Source organism: Diceros bicornis, chromosome 40 (assembly GCF_020826845.1).
Source record: "Diceros bicornis minor isolate mBicDic1 chromosome 40, mDicBic1.mat.cur, whole genome shotgun sequence".
NCBI lineage: Eukaryota > Metazoa > Chordata > Mammalia > Perissodactyla > Rhinocerotidae > Diceros > Diceros bicornis.
Window position 1 is genome coordinate 16976328 of NC_080779.1, and position 18713 is coordinate 16995040.

Below are 18713 nucleotides of genomic sequence, written 5' to 3' on the forward strand. Positions count from 1 at the left end.
GGCCAGGCAGAAAGAAGAAGTCGGGGCTTTTCATGATGAACCAACCTTAGATTCTAAAGAGGCAAAGGAACCATGCAGACTTAATCCTTCATCCCTTAGGAGATGGGCCCTCCAGCTGGCCTTAGTAATTATAAGATACTAACAAGGTACAGTCAGGTTTTCAAAAATGCCAAAAGAGCAGATCAATAAATATTTACTAGAAATGGGTTAACACTGGCCAAGCAAAACTTTAAAAGAGTATTACCTTGAAGGTGAATACCAGTTTGCAAAAACTTAAACCTATGTGAAAGGCAAAAACTTAAAAAAAAATCTTACTGGAAAAACAGGTTTAATGTAACTAAAAAAAAGAATCTTGGGGCCGGCCCTGTGACCTAGTGGTTAAGTTCGGCACACTTCGCTTCAGCAGCCCGGGGTTCATGGGTTTGGATTCCAGGTGCAGACCTACACCATTCATCAGCCATGCTGTGGCAGCGACCCACATACAAAATAGAGGAAGATGGGCAACAGATGTTAGCTCAGGGCGAATCTTCCGCAACAAAAAAGAATCTCAACCTGAGGAGGACAATGGAGTTTGAACCTTGCTACAAGGAGGCAGAAAGTGATACATACAAAGATGGAAACATATATCATTGGTTGATAACTGGAGCCCGCAACTTGTGTTGTCTAAGACAGTATTCTTTCCCTTGTTGGTCTGTTAAGTTTCCTCCATCCCCAGGAGGATCTCAAAATATTACTCTTAAGCCCTAAGCAGATGTCAAAATTGGTATTTAGAGATACAGGAGAGAAGAGGGATACAGATATAGTATTTAGGGATACAGGCTCTGGCAGACTGCCTGAAATCAAACTCCAGCTCTGCCTCTTCCTACTTGTGTGATCTTAGGCAGTTTCTTAACTTCTCGGTTTGCCCATCTGTAAAATTGGAATAATGAAAGTACCTATCTCATACAATAATTGTGATAGAATAATACTTATAAAGCTTAAATAGGATAATACTTATAAAGCATTTAGAATAATGTGCTAAGTAAGTGTTAGCATTAGCCAAAAGTCATGTTATAATCCTAGGAAGGTAGGAATAATGAAAATACTAATTATACTGTGTTGTTGCTGTTTTAGAGTTGGCTTCAGTGTAAGTGCAGTAATAACGTCGGAATCAAAGTATTTGTATATGTTATCTAAAGCGTGTGAGCTTTTGAACAAATCTGTTGAACTACATCTGAAATTGTAGTTGAAACTGCTCAATGTTTAAATGCTTCAAGACAAATTTCAAAGTTTCATTTATTAGATCATGACTTTAATAAACTGAGCATTAAACAAATTACAGATGGTGGTGAGCATAAAAGCTCCACAGCCATTAAACAACCAGTTGATATTCCCAAGGTGCTCATCATCCATGGGCTCCCTGCCAGGCCAACTTCACTCCCCACTAGGTTTAGACTCCACCAGCAGTCACTTCATTAAGCCCTCAATGGCACTCAAGACTCCTCAGATCCACTCAAATTCATATGGAGTCCCTGCCAGCAAAGCGTCACCTCCACTTACGTTTTCTCTTTTCCTATTCATGGATCTCAGAGTATTTCTGGAGAAAATGCTCTTCAAATTCTTATTCTATATCTTCAAAGGAGCCCTTGCCTAGCAAGCTTTTACTATTCCTATCTTAGCTACAGAGCTATTCCAAACCTCCAAGGCTACCACTCGATTTCAGCAGAACACTGTCTTTTACTATACTGCAGCGTCACAGGAGTGAGTTCCAATGGAGGCAGGACTGCGTGATAGAAAGCATTCCACAGGCCCGGAATTATTAACTGTGAAGGCTTGAGCAAGTTACGTAGGCTAACAGTCGACCCCCAGTTGTTTAATACCTACTTCATGGAGTAGTTATAAATAGTAAATGGAACAATCAATGTAAAGCATTTATCTTACAGTCTGTTCAATAAATGAAAGTTCCTTTCCTTTCTACTGCTCAACACCAACCCATTCATTCACTCATTCACCCCACCATTCAACAAATATTTCCAAGTACCTGTTATGTCCTAGGCAGCATGGGTGTGAGGTCACCAAACAGAAATGTCTCTGTCTCCAGGACTTTACTTTAGTCCTCCATCTGTCCTACTTTCTTCTCCACTATGGTCCCCTCTCAGAATCTGCTCCCTGCATTATCCAGTCCTCCTTTCTCCAGCATCTCCCATCTCTCCAGTAGCTTCTTTTCATATCTTCAAACACATACAATCCTCCTCTACCTGAAAGTATCTTCACTGAATCTCATGGCCTCCCTCTGGCATAAGACTTCTCATTTAGGTTTTCCTTTCATGGTCAAACTTCTCGGATGAGTACCACATACCTACTGACTCCACATCATCACCACCTCCTTTTGAATTCGTTATTCTGCTCTTGCCACCCCTCACACACCTGAAACTGCCCGCCTGAAAATTACCAATGCGTTTCTGATCTCCGGCTTCAACAGTCCTTTTCTCCTTATTTCTCTGCAGCTTTGGACTGTTTTGACACGTTTCTGCTTCTTCAAGCAGTTACTGTAGCTGCTATGATATTATATTAGCCTGACTTTCTTCCTACCACTAAAAGTGCATCTCTCTGTGACTCTTTTTCCCACTCTTGCCCTGGAAACATGGATGCTGCTCAAGCCTCAGTCTTTGCCCAACGTTCTTTTTGCTATCCCTCAAAGTCCACCCACCTGGTGCTCCCTTTTCAACCTCTACAGAGATGGTTCCCCAGTTAAGTCCCAATCCCTCTTCCAAACTCATCTTGCATTTCCAAATGACTGCAAATTTTGAATTAGGCATTCTGTCAGCACCTCAAAACCATCTTCCCCTATGCAACTCCCCACATCAACTCCTCTCCCTGGCATTACATTTCTATCAGATATTCTATTATTCTCCCAGGTGACCCAAATTCAAACTCTTACCTCGTTCTTTCCTCCCAAATCTAGTTAGTCACCAGGTCCTTCTGACTCCTCTTTTGCAATGTCATTTGTATCCTTCTCTACCACGGACACTATCATAATTCGGGTCCACAACAGCTTGCTTGAGGACTACTACCACTACCACACATTGCCAACTGGCTCCCTGCCACTAGTCCTTTCTTCTCTCTAGTCCTGGATGTGACCTCTAGAATAACTGTCCCCAAATAGTTTTATTCCTGTCAGTCCCTGGATCAGACCCATACAATCCACCCTGCCTACTGCGTCTTGTCCTGATCATCTATGCCCTGGCTCCCGTGTACCCTTGTCTCCCACTATTACTCCACACTTCACTCCAGTAAAAAATAATTTCCCAGGGCCAGCCGGGTGGTGTAGTGGGTAAGTTCTTGTGCTCAGCTTCAGGGGCCAGGGTTCACGGGTTCGGATCCCAGGTGCGGACCTAACCACGGATCGTCAAACCATGCTATGGCAGGCATCCCAGATATACAGCAGAGGAAGACAGGCTCTGATGTTAGCCCAGGGCCAATCTTCCTCAGCAAAAAGAGGAGGATTGGCAACAATGTTAGCTCAGGGCTACTCTTCCTCACCAAAATAACAGTAATACTAATACTAATTTCCCACTTTGCTCCTCTTTCATGTTTTTTTCACATCAAATCCTACCTCCTTCACGAAGGCCCCCTGATCACCCATGTGGTGGCCCAGGGGAGGGAGATAAACGAGACAAGCTGGGGCGCTTTCTGGGAAAGAGGGAGGGCTGGGGTGGGCGGCACCCTAGATCTAGTGTCAATTCCACCCACGTTTATTAAGCACACATTATGGGAAGAAGGTACAGAAAGGCTCCAAACTTCCCACCTGAAAGCTGGGAGCTGACATATAGGGGGTCCACGCCGAGAGACCACTGGTAACAGTACCCACACCCCACGGAACACACGCACACTCGTGTGGGAGGTGTGAACAACTTTCTGTCAGCACCTCTCCGAGCCCAGACGTCGCCAGACACACACACACACACTTCTGCAGGCTGGCTCCGCCCGCGTCACCCCGTTCTACTCCCACAGCACCTCCCCCACGTGCTCAGCGTCCCCTTCTCTCGGCCGCTGCGCTCACTCCGCTCCTCTAAAACACACACCCACAGCCCTCACCTCCGGCACAGAGTGCTCGGGACCCAGGAAGACGGCGCCTCTCCAGGTCGGGAAAGCAATGCGCCTGCGCAGAGGGTTACGACGCCCGCGCCCCCAATCAATGCTCGGCCTTCGCAAGGACTCCATTTCCCAGAAGTCTCAGCGGTCGGCGCGCTTATTATGACGTCCGAAAATCTGCGCGAGCCTACGCTTCTCAGACAGGGTTTGGCGACGCTGCACCGGATCAGACAAGTCCAATGTGGCAAAAGGGAACTGTTGTGGAGTCCTGGGAGGTTTCTGGTCAGCCTCGAAGTACTGCCTGCGAGTGATGTCGCGTCTCTCCAGTCCTTCGATGGGAGGGCCTTCCGAAGGAAATGTGTCTGTCTGATCCTGGGGGCCCGTCCCTGGAAGACGGAGAGCGACATTGACTATTCTGGTGCTTGGAAAGGGCTGGTCTTTGCTTCAGTTTGCCCTGACGGGAATTTGGTACTAAAATTTGGTCCGGAGAGAGGCAGAGTTTTCTGAGGATGAGACTGGGTCTGAGGCGGGGTGTGTGCACTATTTTTACGTTGGAAGAAGAGAAGAGCCGTGTATTTAACTGGGCAGCCGGCCCGACTCCCGACAGTTGGAGCGCACACCGGCCTGCCTGCCTTGGTACTGCTGGAAGGGCCCTGGTCGGAGACATCGCAGGGATTCTCAACCTTGGCTGCACGCCGGAATCACCTGAAGAGCTTTCGACATACTGATGCTTGGGGCCCACTCTGAGAAGCGAGAGTTTGAAAAGATCTGCAGGTGATTTTAATGTGCGGCTAAAGCGAAGAACCGCTGAGCTAGAGTTTCAGGGAAGACTGGCGATTACGCAAAGGATATGATAAAATCCTGCTTCAGGAGCAAGTCTACTCTTTGACTCAAAAAATCTAAGTTGCAAGGCATGGTTACAAATATAAATGACACAGTTACTGCCCCCAAAGAACTCAAGGTCCAATGGAAATCAGAATGTGAAGTTATTACAACACAATGCAGTACGTTCTATAACTATGTCACGTCCAAGACACTCTCGCAGTACAACGGAGGAAGCAATTAACTATGGCTGGGAAAGTTGGAAAAGGCTTCCTATAACTGGTACACTTGAAGAGTAATTACTTTCTTAAGAAAGAAAAGTGCAATCTGAGCAGAGAGAATAGCACCTGCAAAGGTATAGACTAGAGGATAAAAGTGCAAAGAATTAGTAGCAAAATGAGTGGCTGGCAGATAAGGTTTAGGGGCTGATAACCGGTAACGTGGGGCCAGGTTGAGGACGACTTTGTGCTGTAGTAAGGGGTTTGGACCTTCCAAGAAGATTGGGACTTGATTCAAGTCCGAGACAGCTATATTTTGCTGCTGTTGCCTTCTGTGTAGTGGTTTTTGTTATTCATTTAGCCTTATGCTGAGAGCGGAAATCTCAGGGTCCTAGATGAGTTTCCTTCTAGAATTCCCCACCCTTGGGCAGGCCCTGGCTTTATCTCTATATTTACTGCCCCAGGTAGCTGTCAAAGTGGAAGCTTAAGTTCTCCAGGGTTTAGTGGTGTAAAAGTCAAGTTTGCTGCTCATTTACCTCTCAGGGGTCTAGCTCTCACTTCATTTTTTTTTTTTTTAAATCTTTGCAGATTCCTCACTTTCATGCCTGATCACCAGTGTGTTTATAAAGATGTTTTGTAACTTTTCAGCATTTTCAGTTTTTTTTCAATTAGGAGGGTTGTTCAGGGTATCCAATTGGCCATGTTGCTGGAAAGATGAAGAGAATTTATCTGATTTTTTCAAAAGAGGAAGGGCATATGGATGCTGAGCAGCCAAGAAACAACAGACATTAATCTTGTTTAGAATAAAACAGATGTCTCCTAGGCCTGCCAGCTGTGGGCTCTGCCACACTGCAGGATGTTCTGGCTATCTGCTGCTGTGAAACAAACCATTCCAAACTTAGTGGCTTAAAACAAGTTTATTATGCTAATAGGTTCTGTGGGTCAGGAATTTGGACAGGGCACAGCAAGGATGGCTTGTCTCTGCCTCACTGCTTTATGATTTCTGGACCCTCAGATAAGAGGACCCAAATGGCTTCTTCACTCATGTGTCTGGTACCTGCATTGGCACCCGTGGCTGGGCTCAGCTGAGACTGAGTCCCCACATATAGCCTCTCTTTTTTTTTTTTTTTTGTGAGGAAGATTAGCCCTGAGTTAGCATCTGTTCCCAATCCTCCTCTTTTTGCTGAGGAAGATTGACCCTGGGCTAACATCCATGCCCATCTTCCTGTACTTTATATGTGAGATGCCTACCACAGCATGGCTTGATGAGTGGTGTGCAGGTCTGTGCCTGGGATCCCAACCTGCAAACCCCGGGGCACCGAAGTGGAGCATGCAAAGTTAACCACAGTGCCACTGGGCCGGCCCCATATAGCCTCTCTTTGTGCTTGTACTTCCTCACAGCATGGTGGTCTCTCAGGGTCATCAGGCTTCTTACATGGCAGCTCAGAGCTCCAAGAGATGGTGTCCCAGGGAACAAGACAGAAGTTGCATGGCCTTTTATGACCTAGCCTCAAAAATCAATAGTGTCACTTCTGCTCTACACTATTGGTTGACGCAGTCACAAATGTGCCCAGATTCAAGGGCAGGGACCATACAGCCCACCTCTAAAAGGGAGACATGTCAAAGAATCTGTGGTCATTAAAAAACAAAAAAACCTGCCATAGAGGATTTTCACCTTCCCTTTTTATGGGTGTTTCTCTAGGAGAGAGGTGGAGGCTGGGTGGAGTGTAGAAAGAAGAAAGGGTCACTTGTAATCAGGGACTCTGGTGGGAACTCTGCAATGTCCCCAGTTCAACTGACACTTTTGCTGTGCCTCGCTCTTGTTCTGCTTGCCTGTGTTGTCTCCTAAGCTGTTGCAGTTTGCTTCTGACAGCAATCTCTGCTCCTCCCAGGCCACCTTTTGCGGTTCTAAGACCCCTCTTCTTGGACACTCTTTGACCTTATCTCTCTGAGCATCTCTCCTCGTTGCTGCTGCTACCTGGTACTCTGTATCCAGATCTGCATCTCTCCAGTCTCGCTCTCTCACTCTCTCTCTCTCTGTCTCTCAGAAGAAAGTGTCATTCCTTTATATCACGTGGCCTTTTTTAGAGGTATTAGCTTAGCAGAATAGTATGGGCCCTTAGTGATAAGTGTTTTCAGTTTTACCACTCAGTCTGTGGGGTTAGGGATGCTTGGTCCCCTAGCAAAGGGATTTGGCTACTTAGTAGTAGTAATCTTTATTTTCTACCAGCTGTCTTTCCTGGGGTGCATGTGTGTCATCAGAAGCTAGGTAGATGGAATGGAAAAGAAATATTCAGGCACAATTTTATGCTCTACCTGAAAAACATTGCTGCTTCTGATACCTAGGTCTGATTCCAGGTCAGATTGGGTCTCTTTACTTCTATGTTTTTGTTTGTTTAATATCTTCTTTTTAAAATGGCTACCATCGGGTCATCTCTAAGTCCACCTTAAATGACTGTATAATGCCTGAGCCCTAACTGTGAACAGGTTCCTGTTTTTACCATGGGACTTCTTACCCAGGTAAGTCAGAGGGTGTGGATGGTGGTGCTTTAACATCCCACGTTAGTTAAAGAGGCATTGTCTGCCAGAGCACGCAGAGAACCTGTAGAAATCTCTGTGCTTCAGTTCTGCCTTACAAAAGCACCAGCCAATCATTCACATTTTTGTTTCTTATAATTCTTAAAATTCCTTTAGCTCTTTAAACTAGAGTAAGCCATCTCCTTCAGGCTACTTTGAGTTAGAGAGATGCTCTTGCTATCTGCTCTTCCTCTGGATAAACTACAGCTTATCAATATTGTTCTTAAAATCTGATGTCTCCCATTATCCTTTCTCTTCATTTTCCATGATAATAGAATTTTAGCTGGGCACAGGAATAAAGACTACATTTCCTTGGGCCAGCCCCAGTGGCCTATGGGTTAAGTTCAGTATGGTCTGCTTCAACCACCCGGGTTGGGTTCCCTGGTGCAGACCTACACTACTACACTACTCGTCAGTGGCCATACTGTGGCAGCAGCCCACATACAAGATAAAGGAAGACTGGCAACAAATGTTAGCTCAGGGCAAATCTTCCTCAGGAAAAAAAAAAAAAGACTACATTGCCTTGCAGCTAGGTGTGGTCATGTATTCTGGTAAATAGGATGTGTTGTATAGCACCTTCTGACAACCTTCCTTAAAGGACAGCCGGGCTCGGAATAAAAAGGAATGAACTATTGATACACATGACAATGTGGATGGATCTCAAGGGCTTTATGCTGAGTGAAAGAAGCCACTCTCAAAAGGTTACATACTGTATAATCCTGTTTATATGACATTCTGTAAAAGGAAAACCATAGGGACAGAACAGTAGTGGACACAAGGGGTTGGGATGGGAGAAGGGTCTGACTACAACGGAGCTGCAAAAGGGAATGTTGAGGGTAATGGGGAGCCCTATCAGGCTGGGGACCAGAGCTCCCCTAACAGTGTTTGACATCAGATGGCACACCGGGGCACTCTGAGTGGGGGAGGGGACATACCTGTTAAGCTACTCATGAACTCTCCTAGGTAATGTGTGTAACAAGGACCTCTGGATCAAGGTCTGTCCCAAAGGACCGCATTTAAGAGGGGGAAATTTCAGACACTGTAGCAGGCCAGTGCCAAAAGGAAAGGTATCAGGGACAGGCAGTGCCTTGAGTTCATCTGAAGCAGTTCCACTTCTATCTAGTTATGTCAGCCACCAATCAGATGACAGTCATTTCTCATTTGTTCATCTCCTCACCTTTTTGGTCCAGGGCACACAAGAGAACAGAAACTCCTGTGTCAGCCATGGCTCCGAGGGGCAGCACCCCCTGCTTGGGAGGCAGAGGGCTTGCTTGCTGGGCACTTGCTGTACCATCCTGGCTGTCTGTGCCACCGTAAGTGCCGGCAGAAAAGTGAAGCAGACGGAAAAAGCAAGCAAGGAGAATGGCCTTTTTGCCCTGACTTAATAGGTTATTTGTCCTTGAACCCCTCAATAGGGTCTATAAACCAACCTTTCAAGTCCTCACTGGTGCCCCCTCTGGCTGAGGACTGCCTTCTGAGAACCCTCCCTCTAATCATATCCAGACCGTTTCTCCATTTCCTTTAGGTCCTAAATGATACTTGTTTCTGAAGCAGGAGGGAGCCCAAAGTCCTCCCTTCTTTGAGATCCCTCTCCGCTGCACTCCAAACTGGGGACAGTGGGAGAAGGGCGGAGAGGCACGCGACAGCCTGTAGAATAGCAGTGAGTAGCCAGCAATGAGCCACCAGTATCTCCCGGGCACTTTGTAAGAAATACACACGCCCGGAGAGCCCCCTGGAAATTCTTACTTGGCAGATTCAGGGAGAAGATTCTCTTTTTAACACATTTCCAGTGGCTTCTGTTGAACAACTCCAAACGGCGCTGTCGGACCCACCTACAAAAGGCACTCCCAATATGAGAGTTGCTGCCAGGTCCCAGTCGGTGACGGGGAGCAGAGTGAAACGCCCACCCAGGTCGCTGCTGCTCGCCGTCCTTTCCCGTAGACGCGGGAGCACAGCGCCCAAGCTCGCCACGGCCGCCAGTGCGCAGGCGCCGCTCGCCCTCCCCGCGGGCCCGCCCCCCACGCTCGCTCGTTGGGCCCCGCCGGGCGGTCCGTCTGCGCAGGCTCAGGACGGGTCTCGGGAGCCGGGGCTGGGGCGCAGGCGTCGCTGTGGTTTGGTGGGTTCGGGGGCTCGGGGTGCGCAGGCCCGCCCTGGGCAGCGCGCCGGGAACCCGTGACGGAGTTGGGAGTGCGCCTCCGTCTGCACGGCAGGCGCTGTGGCGGCCTGGAGCTGGGGCAGAGTCGCAGGGCCGGCCCGTGTTTCTGTGAGGCCCTCCCCGGAGCCCCCGCCGTCTCGGGGCGGCGGAGGAGCGCCGGGCACCGAGGTCGCAGGTGGGCTGCGGCCGCAGGGCCTGGTGGGCTGCGTGGGAACTGGGTTCAGAGCCTGGTCCCGAGGGCTGCGGTGGGCGGAGGCCGGGCGTGTGCCGGGTCTGCGAGTGCTCCTGGGAGCGGGAGAAGAGCACCGCGCAGGGCAGCAGCGCCGCGCGCCCTGGCCGGGGTCCGGGTTTGACAGCCCAGCTCTGGGCCCTACGGGTCAGCTGGGCGTCGTCGCGCGGAGTGCGAATGCCGCGTGTCGCCCAGCCTGCTCCCCGCGCCCTGAACCCTCAGGAGGACCGCAGGGCCGCGCCGAAGGACGGAGATTTGGACCTAGTGAAAGGACATCGCCCCTTAGCCCCAGCTATGGACTCCACAGCATCAGGTTTGGCTCTCGAGGGTGCAGAGGGGCCAGAAGCCCTCCTGGGGAGTTAGTACCGGGCATAGTAAAAGGAGGACCGTAGGACGAGGCCGGGGTATCCCACTGGAGGGACAGAGCCTGCAACTCCTTCCCTGTCGCGGTTTCTAACCTTCCAGGCTCAGGAGCATGAAGTCCTAGCAGCCAGAGACCATGGCTGGGGGGAGTGGAGGGGATGGCCACCGGAGACTTGTCCCAAAGGCCAGAGGAGAGAGGGGAGAGCAGGAGATGCTGTCTTCCTGCAGTGTCAGGGGGAGGGCAAACAAACCTGTGAGGGAGTGGCCCTTGGCCAGAGATCAGAGGGCAGTGGAGCCATTTGGAGCCTTGCCAATCCACTTCTTTTATCACTTCATTAAGTAATAAGATTCTTCCAGCTCTTCTAGCTCAGCTGTGTACAAAGTCAGCAGTGTACACGGTGGGTATCTCCTGTGACCACCTCCCCTGTAATACTGGGGACAGGGCCATCCAGGTGCCCCAGGAGGTTTTAAGCCATTGCTTTCTAAGTTTAGAATCTCCTGCCCTTCACCAAGTGGGCATTTAAATTTGACTTTTCATTTTTCAGTGCACATGCTCAAGGTCACAAAACTGGCCGATGGCAGAGCTGGGCCAAATCTCTGGGACTCCCACCCCCTTTTTTCCCTTATTCCTTGTGGTCTGTAGACCAGCAGCACAGGCATCACTTGGAAGCTCTTTAGGATTGCAGACTCTCTGGCTCTACCCCACATCCACTGAACCAGAGTCTGTTCAACAAGATCCTCAGGAATCCGTACGCACATTCAAGTTTGAGAAGTGCTGACCTGTACTGTACTATGCTGCCTGCCCACTCCATGCTGCTGCTGTTGTAAGCCGTAACCACTTCTCGGGCATGGTTGGGGTTAGTGTTTTTGTTTTAAGCCTTTAAAAATAGTATGATACAAAGCCCCATAATAGAGGTACTCTCCAAACATGCTTTAGAGACCTAATGGTGCTTGGGAACACCGAGGGCAGCTTCTCAGGAAGAGCGGGCCTCTGAGCTGTGTTCCCAAGGATAAGGGGAGAGGTGTAACTTCTTCCCCTTAAAGTCTGATATCTCTCTGTGGCCTTGCTCTGGGCCTTGTTTTGTATTGTTAACATGTCTTATACCCACAGGCTACATTTAAAGTTCTTTGAAGGTCTTCTCCATGTTTATATTTTCAGAAGGCCTAGTAGAGGACCTGCATATTGGAGGCCAAGTAGATGACTCTCCAGTGGAGTGGCCAGACTGTGGTCACACTTCAGCTGCCTACAGCCTGCTGTGGGCTATGGACAGGTGGGGGCCTCACGCAGTTGTGTACAAGGGCACTTCTCTCTGATATGGGCAGGCTAGCGGCTGCCCCTCAGCTCCCTTCAGCCTACCTCTGTCCCCAGAACTGTGGAGGTGACATGCTGACTGTGTAGGGATCTCCAGCTTGAGGAGTCTGAGAGCTGTAAGTCCCATAAGGGTTAGCTTTCCTTATGGCTCCTTTTACCTTCCTAGTTCTCCCTTCTCAGGACCCTGCTCTTCCTCCAGAGAGATACCCAGGAGAAAAGGGAACAGCCAGTTTATGCCTGAAAGCCAGGCCCCAGGTGAGTTGGGGTTCTCTTAATTTTTCCTCAAATGCCTGAACTATGGATACCTTTGCCTCCTTTTCTCTGCAGCCTCTTTGTTCGCGAAAGGGAACTGACCCCAATTCCTGCTCTGCAGTAGGCTGAGCCCGTCAGGATGGATGCTGGCCTCTCTGCCCCTTGCCCAGGGCCCTCTCCTCTCTGCTCACTCGGATCCTTTGCTTTATTTCTGTAATGGGTTCTGTGGTGCGTACCAAGTAATGTGAGAGCACCCTGGCCCTGAAGGAGTGTCACAGCAGAGAGAGGAGTGGACTCTGGCACCCAGCATGCAGCCCCAAGCACAGTAAGGATGTGCATGGTTTGATGGCAGATGGAGTGGCACAGATAGGCCTTTCCATCAGAGTTTGGGAAAAGGAGACTCAGCCTATGCTGGAGAGGTTGGGGGAGGCTCGTGGAGAAGAGAGGACAAGGAGGTTCTGAGGGTTTGGACAGGCGAGGAGGCCCTTTGAGGCTGCGTCCCTGTCAAGTGTTACCTTCCTGGATTAGTGAGGAGACAGACTTAACTTCACTACTTACTGGCTGTGTGACCTTGGATGAATCACCTAAACTCTGTGCATTGGTTTTGCCAACTGTAAAATGAGGAGGATAATCATGTTAATGAATATGATGAAAATAATAATAGCTATTATTTACTGAGAACCAAATATATATCAAGAACTATTCTAAACAGTTTATGCTAATTTCACCTTTAAAACATTCCCATTTTGGAGAATGGCATCTGAGGCACAGAGAGATAAACTGAGGAAACCAAGGCACAGAGAGAGAAAGTAACTTGTTTGTGGTTATCTAGCTAATAAGGAAGGGAACCCAGTTTCAAATCCAAGTTGTCTGGCTTCCAAATCTTGACCACTCCATAATACAGCTACCTCATGTAGTTGTTGGAGTCTTCTGGCACGTGGAATTGCTTAGTCCTTGTCAGCTTCAGTTGTGATAGGGATGATGGGGATAATGGTGACTGACTTCAGAGGTGGACTCAAGTTTGGCTGTAGTAAGCTGAATGTGGAGGGAGAACCAAGTGGAGGGCCATGAATGCCAGCCTGCATTATTTCCTTGCATCCAAGATGGTAGTTTAGTGGGATTCTAGCTTAATGATAGACATTTATATTTAATTTTCTAGCCAACAGGGGAAACCCCCACCAATAAGGAATTCTCTCAATTAGTAGAGTAATAATTAGAACTTCAGTGTGCCTTTACATTAAGGGCCTTGCTGTACACCATTCAGAGCTATATCAGAGAGCTCAGTCTAGCTATGCTGTGGTAACAACAGCCCCCAGATCTCAATGGCTCACAGTAACAAAGGTGTATTTTTCCTTTATGTTACAAGTCATAAACGGCTGGCTGTGACTCTGCTCCACATCCTCTTTGCTCTGGGATTCAGGCTGAAGGATCAACCCTGCTCTGGGATATACTTTTCTTGTGGCAGGGGGAAAGGGCAATGTTAGAACCAGGAGGTTGCTCTTCAAGCTTCTGCTTAGAAGTGGCATGTGTTGCTTCTGCTCACAACCCATTGGCTGAAGAAGGTCATGTGGCCAAGCCTAATGTTAGTGAGGTGGGAAGTGTAAGCCTCCCGTGGTGAGGGGCCCAAAGAGAGGGGCAATGAATATTTTGAACAAATAATTAGTCCACCACTGTCTTGTTTTCTTACTCACAGATATTTCACTTCTCTTCTTGCACACAAAATCTCTCCCCAAGAGAGATAACCCAAAAGCCCCATCCAGTCAGCAGCAGGATCAAAGTCCTGGATGGTGTGATAGTCTGGACATCAGGTCTGGATGTTTCTCCTCTGGATCTGGAGACCTACGGACTGAAAGGACAAGTTGCTTGAATCCATATATCCTACATATAATGGAAGAATGGGGACAGGATAACCACAATAAACACCCCTATTCAGAAAGGAGAAGCCTGGGAGGAGCCCAGCAGTCCCGGGTCCATGACAGTTATGAAATTCCACTGGGCAGACTCAGTGAGGACTACTGACCTTGGGAGTGGGAAGTCTTTTGTTTATGCCCTGGTTCTGCTCCCTGGGTGGAGCTCCCCAGTCCAGTGTTTTCCTTGCCCTCCAGAAGTTCCTTCTTTTTGTAGTATCTTCCTTGATCAGCTATGAAGATGATATTGGAGAATAAGCTCTTTTGAGGGCTAAGCAGCTTTTCATCCTACCTGAGTAGGTTGATAGTCCAAGGACTGTTTCAAGTCATGAACATTCAGTGTAATTCTCAAAAACTTAATCAGCTTTTGGTCTATTTGCTTCCATCAGCTCTGTGTGTCGATAGCTTTACACACAGTTCTTTTTGGATATGCCCTTCTCTTTAGATTTCATTGTGGAGCGTTTGGGGTTTCCTTGGGAAAGCCATACATTTAGTCACTCTGAGCAATTTAATCCCACTGAAAGGATTTACTGGGAGCCATCTGTAATTATTCAGAGGCTTAAACAAAAAGTTTGGCAACCACACCCATCATTTGGTCCTTGCCAGTAGGCTGAATTTTAATCATCCTTTGTCATGCAAAAGCCTTATTTATATTGTGTTTGACCAGTTGGAAATGAGAATTGGTTAAATCTCCAACCCTGCAAGTCCTGGAATTTCTAGACACTCTTTTGCCTTCCATTTTTATTTTGTAAACCAGCAAACTCTTGAGCTCATTTTTTTTTTTCTTGTAATACTTTGTCAACAGCCAGCTCACACTACTGATGTTATGTTTCCAGCCTCTTCTCATAACCTCACAAGCTCATGCTTACATTGTTCATCTTTCAAGTTATTGCAGGCAACAGTTTTACCAAAGAGTTCACCCCCAAATTACAAGGGTTGCCATCTTGCCAATAAGTTTCCTCACTGCCTGGCCCTAAAGCCAACATCACATATTTTAGGCTTTTTGTTGTGGAAGAACCCCACTTAGTACCAGTTTTTTTAATGAGTCACTTTAGGCTAGTTATGCTGTGATACTAACAGCAAACCCTCAGAGACTTACACCAACAAAGGTCTATTTCTTGCCCCCATTACACGCAGGGTGTGACTTTGCCCCACATCTTTACTCTGGATCTGCTGTTCTCAAAGCAGAGGGAAAAGAAGCAATTGCAGAACCCTCACTGGCTCTGAAAGCTTTTGCTCATATGTAGCTCATGTCACTTCCTTCACATTCCATTTGTGAAAGCAGATTATTTGGCTACACCTGGGTCAGTGGGGCAGGAAGATCAGGGATGGCCAGTGAATGTTTTCAACAAATAATATACTCTCGCAAGAGATTACTATAGTAGTGAGTTTTCCACATTTGATTATTGTAGACTGACTTTTATGTTAATGTAACATTGTTACTTTGACTTATTCTTTGGAATCAGTAGTGCCTAATGGGATTTGATTTTTAAACATTTTGGGGGAAGAGTAACAGGAGTTTATACTACCTTCACTTACCTGCTTTTTAGTTGATAGTATGTGGATTACTGTACAAGTCAAATAGGAGGTGTTCTAATTACAGTTATAGAGGGTGACAGGATAGTTCTGGCTGGGACCCACAGAATAGTTGTGCCTTGTGGGCACCTAGGATCCAGGGTCTTAGTCTCAACTTTGCACATTAGGTAATTGAAAAATGATTAGGCTTTGGGGGAGAGGTGCTAATCAAACTCACAAAAGACTGATTGATTCAATATTAGAAGGCCACTTGATATACTTTCATTGAACTGTGTGCTGGCAGGCAGGTATGGGGATAAATTATTATAAACCCCAAATTATTTGATTCAGCCTTAATAAAAATTGTCATTGAAATCATAAGTTAGAAGTTTCAAAAATACTTAACTAGAAGACAGTTGATACTGGTGGATTTGAGAATGCAAAGCATGTTAGTCTGTTACTTCTAATTGATTCTACTTAAATGCAACTAAATTGAGAGTAAAACCTCTTGAAAACCGAGGAAATGATTGCATTTATCTCCCCCACCTAAGCAGAATGTCTCTGTAGGCCTGTTTCTCCTGAGACCTTGATTATATTTCTGAGCAGCTTGATGTTGATATAGTGGGCACTGGGTGGGATACCAAGTAGTAAGGATGATACAATCTCTGGAACAGCTTAAAGTATTTTTGAGATGATAAAACCCAGAACTGGGCATTGAGATAGCTAGAACTCTTGGAGTCCCTTCTTGCACGTCCTGAGGTTCTACTTAGACACCCATCCACTCCTCTCCCCAGGGTCATGAGTGTGCTCCTTGTCATGAGTGTGCTCCCCGAGGGTGCAAGTGTGTCTTCTGTGTTTCAGGACCTGATGACATTTGAGGATGTGGCTGTGGAATTTACCCGGTGGGAGTGGGGGCAGCTGGACACTGCTCAGAAGGAGCTGTACCGAGAGGTGATGCTGGATAACTTCAAGAACCTGGCCTCCCTGGGTGAGCTCAGCTCCTCCAAAGCCCAAAGCCTTCCCATTAGGCCATCTTTATATTCTTGGTGTTTAAAAGCTAGGGGCATCAGGGCCTGTTGTCTGAGTTTTGCCCTGGAGTTCTGGAATCAGACATTTACATTCTCTTTGGGGAGTGAGGATACAGTATTTCCGCTCCTGATACCTAGGAAAAGTCCTGCTCCATATGAAATTGGAATAAGAAGTCTCATGACTCTACTCATGATGTTTCACAATGCCTATTCTTTGGAGGTTATCCACACCTACAGTATTTCTCCACCCTGAAGACCAATGGCCGTGATCCTTTTCTTTCTCTACCATCAGGGTTTCCAGTGTCCAAACCATACGTGATCTGCCAGTTGGAAGAAGGAGAAGAGCCATGTATATTGGAGAGAGAAATCTCAACAGGTGATCACTCAGGTGAGTGAAACCAAAGCAGCATCAACATAATAAGGCCCAGCCTTGGGTCAGAGCTAAAGCTTAGGAAAGCAGTGCTCAAATCCTGAGATCACAGGTTGCGCCTCCATATAGGAATCTAGGATAGAGGACAGAGTGGGAAGATGCTGATTTCCGCTGTATTAGTACTTTCTTGATCTTTTTTCCTTTCAGAATGAGAGCAAGGGTCTGACAACTGGATCTAGTCTCATGATCAATATCTGTCTGCTGTGTTTCAGAATCTCTTGGGGAGCTTCTTAAATATTCAGATGCCCAGGAGCCACATAAGACCTTTTGACTCAGAATCTGGCCTCTGGGAGCACTGGTTAGGTGTTGCCAGTCATTTCCCTCTTCAGAAGGGTCATTGTTATTGTATTAGCTTTCTATTGTTGCTGAAACAAATTGTCACAGAATTAGTGGCTTTAAGCAACACAAGTTTATTATCTCACAGTTTATAGGTTAGAAGTCTGGCATAGGTCTTACACGGTTACAGCCAAGGTGTCAGCAGGGCTTCATTCCTTTCTGGAGTGTCTAGGGGAGAAACTGTTTCCTTTGAGTTGTTGGAGGACCAATTCCTTGTAGCTGTAAAACTGAGGTCCTCGTTTTCTTGCTGGCTGTAAGCTGAGGGGTGTTCCCACCTTATAGATTCCTTGGCTCATGGTGCCCTTCCTCCACCTTCAAAGCCAGAAATGGTGGATTGAGTTGTTCTTACACCACATCTCCCTGGCTCAGCCAGGAAATGTTCTCTGATTTTAAGGACTCCTGTGATTAGATTGGGTGCACCTGAATAATCCAAGATAAACCCCCCATCTCAAGGTCTGTGCTCTTAATCACATCTGCAAAGTCCCTTCTGCCATGTAAGGTAACATATTTATAGGTTCTTACAATTAGGGCACGGACATGTTTGGGGGAGAATTATTCTGCCTGTCATAAATATATATGGTAATAAAATACATGTTATATGTATATGTACATAATACATAATAATGTGTGGTGTGGACTGAGGTATTGGGGGAAGACTTTGTGGAGGGCATCTCCCTACCCTCCTCTCATCTTTACAGATTTTGGACTTACCTTGTGTACTGTAATCCGAACACTCTTCTTTCAGGTTTTCCTAATCTCCAGTCACTTGCTCGTCTCTTATTTTTGACACCTCTGAAACCTTCAGACATACACCATTCTTGGAAGAAACTGTACATTCGATATTATTTTAAAGGCTAATTATCTTACATCTGTTGTAAGACTTTACTTCCTCTTGGCACACAGAACAGGTAATACTAGAATGTCTTTTTTTTTCCCCCCAGACTGGGAGAGAAGGCCTAAAGCCAAAGAATCAATGCTAAGTCAGGGAATTTCCAAAGAAGAATTATTCCAGATACCACCAGTGGAAAACCACATTAGAGATGAACTCTGGTCCTCCAAACTAAAAGCAACCTGTGGTTGTGATGACCAGTTAGAGATGCATCCAAAAAACCAGGAGCAACATCTGAAAGGAACATCACTCATTCACAAATTTACTACCCTTAGGAGGGATCATGAATGGAGTGAATTTGGGAGAAGTTTAGGCTTAAGATCAGTCCTTGTTAACCAACAAGGAGTTCCCACAGGAGAAGGATCTTATAAATGTGATACAGAATTCAGACAGACTTCAGGGAGAAATAACTCTCAGAGAACCAATCCAGGGAAGAAATCTTGTAATGAATGTGGGAAGTCCTTCCACTTCCAGTCAGAACTTAGGCGGCATCAGAGATGTCATACTGGAGAAAAGCCCTATGAATGCAGTGAATGTGGGAGAGCCTTTGGCCATATTTCATCCCTTATTAAACATCAGAGAACTCACACTGGAGAAAAGCCTTAT

The 18713-nt window shown here is 46.9% G+C and overlaps 2 protein-coding genes across 3 annotated transcripts in view; one reads left to right on the forward strand and one right to left on the reverse strand.

Moving 5' to 3' along the window:
* ZNF2 (zinc finger protein 2) overlaps positions 1-9607 on the reverse strand; it is a 22013-nt gene extending 12406 nt beyond the window's left edge. Inside the window, exons 1-2 of one of the 2 annotated variants that reach the window (XM_058534573.1) lie at positions 9438-9607; positions 4078-4460 (exon numbers count right to left, since the gene is read on the reverse strand). The gene's annotated coding sequence lies outside the window, so the exon portion shown is untranslated. Of the gene's footprint in view, positions 1-4077; positions 4567-9437 lie in introns of those variants that run through there. The other variant, XM_058534574.1, reaches the window with a different exon arrangement.
* On the forward strand, positions 9544-18228 carry LOC131399973 (uncharacterized). The gene is made up of 6 exons (XM_058534642.1): positions 9544-9802; positions 9960-10388; positions 11917-12005; positions 16286-16412; positions 16745-16840; positions 17964-18228. Exons 1-6 carry the CDS (start codon positions 9544-9546, stop codon positions 18074-18076), a joined length of 1113 nt encoding a protein of 370 aa, XP_058390625.1. The 3' UTR covers positions 18077-18228.
* The last annotated feature ends 485 nt before the right edge of the window (positions 18229-18713 follow it).